Genomic DNA, 10,328 nt, shown 5'->3' with positions numbered 1-10,328 from the left:
ATCTTGTACTACTTGTCTTACTATCATAATTTTGGGTTTGATTGAAGACAATAGAAAAAATATATTTATTATTCTGTGAAAGATAATAAATATATCTTATCAAGCCTGTAGTCATATTTGATGTACATAAAGAAGCTCTTGCTTAACAAGAATTATCATTCACTGTACTGTATACTACTAAATTTTATCTGAAGTCAAATTAAATCATGTGTGTGTGCTGCAAGTGTTCTTTTGCAATTACATAATATTTGAAAAAATTGCATAAATCACCATTGTAAAAAAAATTGCCCTCAAATTTGGTAGTACAGTATGAATTACAGTATTTTTTGTTTGTAATATTTGTGTAAAATCAGGCATTGCTGACAGACTTCTGTGAATTGTGGCATAATATAGCTACATAGTGTGGCTAGTTTGTTCAATGATGTTTAAAGGTCCATGTTGATAAACTTCAGAAATAGACATTTGTAAACTAATCTAGGCTACGTAAATTGTCTGAGGCCTTATTACTAACAGAGAGGCACTGGACATGGAAGGAAAATCCAGCCCTCGTACACCAATAATACAGTACATTAATTAAAAAATACTGGACAGTACTCATTATTACTTTTCCAAATAATGATGTCAAGTGAATTCATGTACTGTACATAGAGCACACTACAGTACAGTGTAACCCTATGCCAGGTCACCCGTTGCTTCAGGTCCTTGGTGAACCTCGGCTACTTAAAGCTATAAAAAAAAAAAAAAAAAAAGTTTGTAAATCACTAAGAAGCAATATTTTGTGACTGGAAAGTGGTGAGTACTGTACAGTAATGAATTATAAATGGTTAAAAGGATTGAATCCATGTATGATCACTAGTACAGTACAGAGGTTGGTTTTCAGTCATACAAAATATTGACTATTCAAAATTAACACAGTATTTCAAGCAATCTTACTTAAATTACATTAAATTAGAAAAGTAAAATAAACAAACTACTGTACCTTAAAAGTAATGATGGATGAAATAAACAGTTTTGAGTTAATGAGTTCAGACACATTCTCACTTGCTTGCATTTAATAACAGATCATGATCTAGTACAGTTGCCCAAACCCCAGTAATCAGCTGGCAGATCATGGATCTAACACATGCTGTATGTGTGGCCAGTATGTCAGAGTTGAAGCTACACATATTGTTTCATTTGGCCTAAATTTTAGCACATTCAAACTAGTCACTTTTTTCCGAGACTGTAATGCAGAAAGTTGTGTACTATTTCAGATGCATGATTCTCAATGTATCACATTATATTGTAATTATCCTATATATAAGTATGATCTTGTTAACTTGTATCATTGCTGCATTTGAAATATTGATTTTTAAGTTTGTGTTTTGTACTGTCAGATAACCTCATATATATCTGTCTTATAAGTGCTTTGTACAATGCTGCTTTCATTTAATAATAAAATCTGTCTAAAATATTTTGTTTATTACCCAACAATTTTACACATTCTAAAGCCAACTTTCCACCCTGGGCATGGGCCAGGGATGGACCCACCTGTGTCACTTTGAGTACCCAATTTTTATATGAATTTGAATTCTACCAAGTGTAGCACCAAGATTTTGGAACCTCAATCCAACAAAGCTACCATGATGCATTAAACTGAGTTTGGTTGCTCTTTATTTGATGACCCCCCTCAGTAAGTCCGGTGCTTAAATTTGCGACAACTGGATGGCTGTACAGGAGACAGATATGCCAGCACTCTCCAGACAACAATATATCTTTGATAAGTCGTTCCACAACATTGGTGCTTGGATCACCGACTTTCCAATCTATTTGACCCAAAAAGTTTCTTAAGATATTAAAATCAGCTTTTCGAAAATTTGGCACTTTAACAGAATTTTCTCCTACAGATCTATTCCATTTTATGCTAAATCTGATTTCTTTGTGATCACTGTTCCCTAGTTCAATCCCTATTTCAATGTCATTAATTTGTGTTTCCCTGTTAGTTAACACTAAATCTAAAATATTATTTTCCCATGCTGGTCCCTTAATGTATTGAGTAAGAAAGCAATAGTCGATTTATTCTAGAAAATCTTCTGTTTCGTTATTCCCTGTTCTGGTAATCCAGTTTATTCCACTAAAATTAAAGTCACCCAATGATACAAATACTGTTAGACCTAGATGCTCTAGATATTTCATCCTATAGATTCTTTGCTTCCATTCTGTCTAAATTTGTGGCCTATATATAACTACTAATACTGTACAGTATAAGATTATTTGCTTTTTCGTTTAATTCTAGCCAAATAGTTTCTGTGTGTGGCAGTTTTGATTTCCTCTTTGAGACTACATTTAAAATTTTCCTTAACATTTATGGCTACTCCCCCTCCTCGTCTAATATATCTATCTGTGTGAAATAGTTTGAATCTATTTATTTGATATTCAGCTAATAGTTCTCTTAATTTCTACATTCATCCACATTTTGGTAAGTGCAATAATAACTGTTTTGTTTGAGCATACAAGAGCATTTAAATCATTTATTTTGCTTCTTAGACTCCTACTGTTTATGTAATACAGTACAGTATACCCGAAGTGTATTGTTATTTTGAGACCCCACCCCTTCTCTGATCATTTTGCCAATTTGTTTCTCTCACAGACACATACAGTAATTTTATTACCTCCTTTTTCCATATCAATTCCCATACCACTATCTACTAACAGTTTAAACCCAAACAAACCCCTCCCACCACAGGTTCCAACGAGTTCGCAACAGCAACCCCAGCTCTAGATAGATGTACCCCATCCCGAGCATACATGCCATTTCTTCCATATAAGTGTTTCCAGTTATCTATGAATGATATGGATGTATATATATTGGGTGGCTATAAATAGGAGCTGCCTCGTATGGGCCACTAGGCCTTCTGCAGCTATCTTCATTCTTATGTTCTTATGTTCATTAAAAAGTTCACTTTCGCAAACAGTGGTAGACTAATCCTGTAACTACACTTAGGTAATTACACAAAGGGTTGAGTTGACCTTTTACACTATATTACCCTGGTTTTACTACCATTAATTTACTTATCATTTGAATTGTCTAGTATCCTTATACTAAGCATAATGCTGTGCAGGGTAAAACTATTCAAACTGTTGACTTTTTATATAGCTTTATTTTTTGAAATACAAGTTTGTCATTCTCCTGTAGATGCACTTAATTTTGTTTACATTTAACTTCAATAGAGTGGATATAATATCATAAGTGCAAGACGTAACAATTTATTACTGAACTAATAAATACTTTAGCATTTTCTTTTAGATAAGTGACAATAATGACCTATATAGTGACAATAATGACCTATATGGTGATGACACAATGTTCATCATTAATTTTCAACCATGGGTAAGTTTTACACACACAAAAATGATTTGGCATCATCTTGTATGCTTACAAAACAGCATGTCATTAACACAATTCTTTGCACAATAAACTATTAATAAAATTAATAGTTCAAATATAGTTTAATATTCTGTACAGGTATTGAAATACTAGTGAGAATATAGATATACAGTACAAGTACAGGTATATTTTTACTTGCAGTAATGAAATCCAGCTTAGATTTATTAAAATTATGATTAATAAAAAAGATTTACAGTAGAATATTTCATATTATGAAGGGACTATTTACCAACTCGCTGTACAGACCACTCTTGTTGACACAGAGGGCAGCGGTTATTCTGTTTTACCCACAAACTCATACAACAGTTGTGGAAAGAGTGGTTGCACTCTCCCCAGATCACCACACAGTCGTCTTGTTTGTTTTCTCCTTGGCACCGTAGGCAAGCATCTGAGAAAACAAGACCTTAATAGTGTAGAAAATTAAAGAATCCATTTTCCCTTTTTGGTTAATTCTTAAGTATTATAAGCAATTGCCAGGCCTTCAGTTGTGAATGGCATTATAAGCCATTAACAACTGCAAGCCAGACTAAAAGGAGAGGGTGGGAGGGGGTACAGCTATCTATTATCAAGATAACTTCACTTGCACTAGTGTTATCAGTGATCGAAATGAATACTGTGAATGTACATTTCCTCAATAACAAATTCTGTCTTCAGATAACACACATTCCCTCTATTTAAATCCCTAAACATACTAAACATACACTCGCTCCACATTCTCTTGTGCTATTTACACTTAAAAATCTTATTCCTTGATTCTAATCCTGATTTTAAACTTCTTTCATAGATGTAATAGAACTCATGAGCACCACACCAAAAATAAATATCTGATATTCCTAGAGTCACACTAAATCTGTACAAACATTTCATGCAAATAAAAGGACCCAGTGTATGAAATTCACTCCCCTAATGAATTAAAAAATTGTCCAACCAATACTTTATTCAAAAGTAAGAAAACAAAAAAAAAACAGCATTGAACGAATTGAAAACACTAGTTTCTGGTTGAGCCCAGGTGGCTTCCTGAAGCTACTATACTGATATACTGTAGTGCCAAACTACTAGGTGCCATCAGTCGCAGAATTCTTATTGGCCTATCAGGGACCACAAGCCAGAATTTGGCCCCCCTTAGAGAGGGGCAGGGATCAGTGGCATTACTGTATACTACATCCACCGGAAGTCCTTTGTCTGAGTACCTGGTTACCATTTCCAAAAATGTGAGCAGGTTTGTAAGGCAGGATCTATTTTTAACAAACCATTGTTATGTTGATTTTACAAGATTATTTACTGTGAGATGATGAGTGATTCCTTCCCTTATGATTCTCTTCATGAGCTTGCAGATGTGTGATGTCAAGCTGATCAGACAGTAGTTTTCTGCTTTTTTTTTAAATAGGGGTCACATTTATATATATCCAATCTATGGGTATTATCCCTTTGGTTCAGAGATTTTCTGAAAAGAAGTTTCAGCAGTAGGCATAGTTCCTCTGCTAGTTCCCTTTTTACTTTGGATTGAATTCCATCCCAACTTGGGGCTTTTGAGTCTTTTAGTTTGTCAATGCTTTTCTTGATAATATTGCACTTTATGGGAATATCCCTTAATTCATTCTATTCACCTCCTTCAAACATTTATGTGAGCGATGAGATGTCAATTAATCTTTCAAGTGTGAACACTCATGTAAAGTATTCATTGTGTTTGTTGCCCTTTTATCATCTATTATAATTTGGTTAGTCTTATCTTTTAAGAGTCTTACTGAGTCCTTTGTTTTGGTTTTACTTCTTAATAGGCATAGAACAACTTTAGATCTTTCTTTATGTTTTGAGCAAGTTTTCACGTATAGTTTCTTTTTGTTGATCTGATTTCCTGGGTGGCTGAGTTGAGTGCTATTTTATATATCTCATAATCAATGATGTTCATCGTGGATTTATACCTTCTCCAGAGGGTTCGCTTAGTTATCAATGCTATTTTTACTACCTGTGTCATCCAGCTAGTTCCCTTTCTTTTCTTTCTCCTCTTTTGGCACATATTTTTTAACAAGCACAGTAATGACCTTGAAATTTGACCATGATGCTATCATGCCATGGTCACCTATCAGCTACCTCCAACCTCCTGGTCCATCTTCATAGTTTAATACCTCATGCTCCGAGCTCACACTGTATCTTGTGCTACCAGCTCATCTAATTTTAGCACTTCAGACATGCAATTTCACCAGTATAATCAATGCTATCAATATATATTGTAGTTATGCTGCTGAACTCAAATTCTGCCACAATGTGCCTATTGTCACTTTTACTTTTATTAGTTAAATTCAGACCCTGCCCAAAATGCTTTGTGTGTTAGTGGCTTTGGAAGAATATAATGCTTAAACACAAATGTTATATACTCTCACAACCAAATGTATCTTCTTGTAAGTAAAATAAAATAAAAACAGTGTTACACAACTTTTTTTTTAAATAAGCTTAGGTATACACATCAATGTGCTGCTACCCTATTCTATATGAAAGATTACACAGCGTAGGTCAAAAACTAGCTGTAAGTTCATCTAGTATTCCCATCTCACAGGATGATTAATCATACATGGAGTCAAGGGAGCAAATACAAAAAAAAAATACAAAACAATTCAATACAAAAACAAAAACCATTCAACACTGACACAACCACCCATATGCAAATAGCTAATCTTGTTTCAATTTACCTGAGAGTCATCACCTCAATTGGCCTTGATGAGAACAAGGAAACCGGCGGCTTGTCAAAGGTACCTTTGTTTACATTGTATTCACATGATATTTAGAACCTCAAATGTAAATAATGACTTGTACTGTGAGGGTTTTAGTGATGACAATGGCAATTATCACAACAATAAAAAACTAAACTCTGCTCACGTTGGCTTCTCTTAACACTTGAACCACTAATTCAGCTAATTATTCACATCTGATGCCATGTGCATAAAATAAATAAAGCGTCCAAAGTTCCCGTGAAAAATCCGTCTACAACAAATGGCACCTACCCATAACTTGCACTCTGCAGATTGCACAGGTATCGCACTCAACGTCCCAACTCCACATGGCCACGGCATTCCATTTCTTCAAAGTAAACATCTTTTCTGGCTTTTGGGCATCACTTGGTATATTTTCTGCGTCACCGTCGTTTATTTCTACGTCGTTGTTCATGATGATGCGTCACCTGGCTGAAGTTTGTTTATAAAATACAGCGTTTACTAACCTAATTTTGGATGTACGTTTTCTGTGATAGCAAAAACTTAACTCGATAGTAATTTATAGTTTAGAGGGACAAGCAGCCAGTGTATATATAAATTTTAGGCTTACATCAAGTTCCCATTGCCCCAGCGTTGAACTACTGACCCTCCACAGGATGAAACCCCACAAAAAGCTGATTAACTCCTGGGTACCTATTTACTGCTAGGTGAACAGCGGCATTAAGTGACACGAAACGACCCAAACCATTTCTATCCCGCCCGGGGATTTTAACCTGGGATTCCTAGTTGTGAGTCGAGAACAAACCCGACTGTACTACTTAGATTAATTTACATAACATAACAGAGTTTTTTTTACATTTTTTAGAGTAATATAGTATAATTTAAGTTTAATGAGGCCAACACTCGAAAACAGACAAGGATCATAAGGGACTTTATCAAAGAAATGCAAGAATTAGAAGACACGATGAAGAAAGGACATAATTCTTAGTAAAAAAATTTAAGATAAAGAGTAACACAAAAATAGCTTAATACGGGGGGAAATGTGAGTTAAATTAGTTACATGGTATTGATTATAAGATATTAATTACACGATTTTAAGTAAATATTTTTTAGTCTCACTTTTAAACTGGTTGTGAGACGTACAGCTTTTAATTACATTTAGCAAGTCATTCCACAATGTGGGATTCTTGCAACTGAAGGTCGCGGAGAGATGCGGATGCAGGAGAGCGTGGTGGCTCGACGGGGAATCGTGAGGGTCTAAACTCGATGGAGAGCGAGAGTGTTGTAGCTCAATGCGGTCGTAGTCTACTGTCTGCTCTGTGTTGAAGCTGTAGTGTCTTGGGGTCGTTTAGAACTGTACACAGTGCTACATTCTTGAGGTTGAAGAGATGTGATAAATCCAAAATGCGTCTGTACTGAAGTTATCCGAATCACTGTGGAAATTTTACTGTTGGCTATTCATTGTTGTTGTTTAAGATTCAGTTACTGGAAACAAAAAAAATCCAAGTAGCACGAGCTATGGTGAGCCCGTAGTGGACTCACCTGACACAGGAGTGGGGCTGTAACTGTGGCTATTCGATGATTGATTGATAAAGATTAAGCCACCCAAGAGGTGGCATGGGGGGATTGAATAGCACGTAAGTTGTGGCTATTCGATTGATTGATTGATGAAGATTAAGCCACCCAAAAGGTGGCACGGGGATGAATAGCCCGTAAGTGGTGGCCCTTTTGAGCCATTACCAGTATCAGGAGCTGATACTGGAGATCTGTGGAGGTGCGACTGCACCTTGTGTGACGGGAGATGTCTCCCGTCCTGTGGCTGTTGTTGTTGTTGTTAAAGATTTAGCTACTCAGGACGAAGTGTCCATGTAGCACGGGCTATGGTGAGCCCGTAGTCCTGTGGCTGTTGTTGTTGTTATAGATTCAGCTACTCGGAACAAGTTCCAAGTAGCACGGGCTATGGTGAGCCCGTAGTCCTTGTGGCTGTTGTTGTTGTTATAGATTCAGTTACTCGGAACAAGTTCCAAGCTTATGCCTCATTTCTTGTGGTATCATGTTGGATTTTTTCAATGAAATGGCAACGAAAAAATCCAACATGATACCACAAGAAATGAGGCACAAGTATCTCGAGGAAATTTATAAAGAAGCCGGAGATGAACTAGATCAAATCTACACTGACGGGTCATCTAATCCTGTCAATGGCAGGGCTGGTGCAGCATACACGGTAATCAAGGATAATACTTTCCAACGCAGAAATGAAGAAAAAGCACGTATTGAGAACTATGCCTCTTCAACGCAAGCAGAGCTAACTGCCATTGTTATCGCGTTAAGGTTTCTTGAACGGAACACTAATGGTGCAGTGATTTGCACCGATTCAAAAGCAGCACTGCAAAGCCTAAGTAAAAATCGGGCAGAAAATCTTGCAATAGTCGCTGAAATTAAGAGAGCTGTGAGAGTACTTACCAATCAGGGAAGAGTCATCAAGTTTCTGTGGATCCCCTCCCATGTTGGAATATGTGGAAATGAACGAGCAGATGTGCTGGCTGCTGAAGGCGCTGAAGGAGACCATATTGAATACTTCATACCCAAGACTCTACTACAAATTAGAGGTATTGTCAGGCAACATCACCGTGACAAGGTAACTGAGGAAAGGAGGATAGAAGCACAAACTAGTGAATCTATACGATGGTACAACATGGTTGCAGCTGGCAATCCCAATCGTTATGGCCGAAGAGGAGGAGGACGAGGGAGGGAATCAGTAATAACAAGAATCCGTCTTGGATACAAATATCCTTGGAGGTATGGAATGGAAACAACAGTTGATCAGCGAAGTTGCAGAATCTGTGGGGAGAGTGACGGACACCGCCTTGACCACTATCTACGTGAATGTGAACACCTGAGAGATATCAGAAATATGTGTAGAATAATAAACCCCCACATTGTTTGAGTTAGGAAAACACTATTTGTCAAATATTGATGCTGTTCTTAAAAGATTTCCCCATTTTGCACCCGCAAGATAACGTAAGCTTTTAAGGGTTGCTAGATGTTAATCTTCTTGTTTGAGGAGCTGTTCACTTGAGACAGTTAAGCAAGTCCCAGCTGTGTCTGGGTACAAGTGACAGGATGAACAACCCAGCAGGTTTTCTTCCTATTGGGGAGTGTTGTACATGCTGCTATGGCGGTGTGTCCACTCACAAGATGAGTGCCGCTGCCCAATAAACTCGCCCCTCGGGGCAAAATTTAAAAAAAATTTAAGTTCCAAGTAGCACGGGCTATGGTGAGCCCGTAACTTACCTGGCACAGGAGCGGGGCAAGAAGCACGGGCTATGGTTAGCCTCGTGGACAGGAGATGTCTCCCGTCTATGTCCTGTGGCTATTCACTTCCCACTTATATTTGGTGAATACACCTCAGCTTCCTCCAACAGGATGGAAAGAATGTTACCTGTAATTAGGGAAGGGGTTTGAGTAGACATAATTAGTGCTAATTAGTTTGTCATTAAGGTAATGAGAGATTTAAGCGAGTATAAGGTTTACTTGCTACACCCGTAAGATGATTACTGCCTTCTTGATTGCTTATATTATTGGACTACACCTCAACTTCCTTCAATAGGATGGAAGGAATCTTACCTGTAATTATGGAAAAGATTTAATTGATGCCATTAGTGCTAATGAGAGGTTTGCTTCTCTCATTTAGCTAATGAGTTTGGAGTGAGTAACTTGTTTGCATAATTTACTCGCAACACAGTCATGCAAAGCCACTAACATAGCGTTTGGGCAGGTTACGGGCAAGTACAGCTGGAAAAGATCAAGGCAAATGTGGGGGACCTTCGACAAGCCACCGGCTTCGTGTCCTCGACGAGACCACTAGTGTTAGTGGCTCTCAGGTAAACGCTCAGTGGCACTCAGGTACTCTCAGGTAAAAACTATTCATTCAGTGTTGGCTGCTATTTTTATCGTCAGTTATAATTTCCTCCGAGACGGAATGAAGAAATGGTATAATGGGTTCAAGTTAAAGTTGAAGTATGTTTACTGAGACAAGAAAAAATACATCTCAAAGGAATAGCTTAGACTATTTCTACCCCCTAGATATAATGGGTGTTGGGTGGTTGCAGGGTGTAAGGGGCAGTATAGCCCTGGCGGCGGGTGTAGATCAAGGTGTGGAGACAGGTGAGCAGCAGCCGCCGGTGCAGGTG

The 10,328-nt window shown here is 37.4% G+C and overlaps 1 protein-coding gene across 1 annotated transcript; it reads right to left on the bottom strand.

Moving 5' to 3' along the window:
• Positions 1–3,582: 3,582 nt before the first annotated feature.
• Roc2 (Regulator of cullins 2) lies at positions 3,583–6,640 on the bottom strand. Its single transcript, XM_045736688.2, has 2 exons — positions 6,427–6,640; positions 3,583–3,815 (listed from the first exon to the last, which is right to left on the bottom strand). Exons 1-2 carry the CDS (start codon positions 6,587–6,589, stop codon positions 3,649–3,651), a joined length of 330 nt encoding a protein of 109 aa, XP_045592644.1. The 5' UTR covers positions 6,590–6,640; the 3' UTR covers positions 3,583–3,648.
• Between the last annotated feature and the right edge of the window lie 3,688 nt (positions 6,641–10,328).

The sequence above is a fragment of the Procambarus clarkii genome, chromosome 18 (assembly GCF_040958095.1).
Source record: "Procambarus clarkii isolate CNS0578487 chromosome 18, FALCON_Pclarkii_2.0, whole genome shotgun sequence".
Taxonomy (NCBI): Eukaryota; Metazoa; Arthropoda; class Malacostraca; order Decapoda; family Cambaridae; genus Procambarus; species Procambarus clarkii.
This window is presented reverse-complemented; position numbering and strand designations above follow the sequence as displayed.

Bases quoted from the DNA above. Each gene is read 5' to 3' on its own strand.
- Roc2 (XM_045736688.2), bottom strand. From the start codon at position 6,589: ATGAACAACGACGTAGAAATAAACGACGGTGACGCAGAAAATATACCA. The intron at 3,816-6,426 runs GTAGGTGCCATT...TTGTTTTCTCAG, and splicing joins CTGCAGAGTGCAAGTTATGG to ATGCTTGCCTACGGTGCCAA.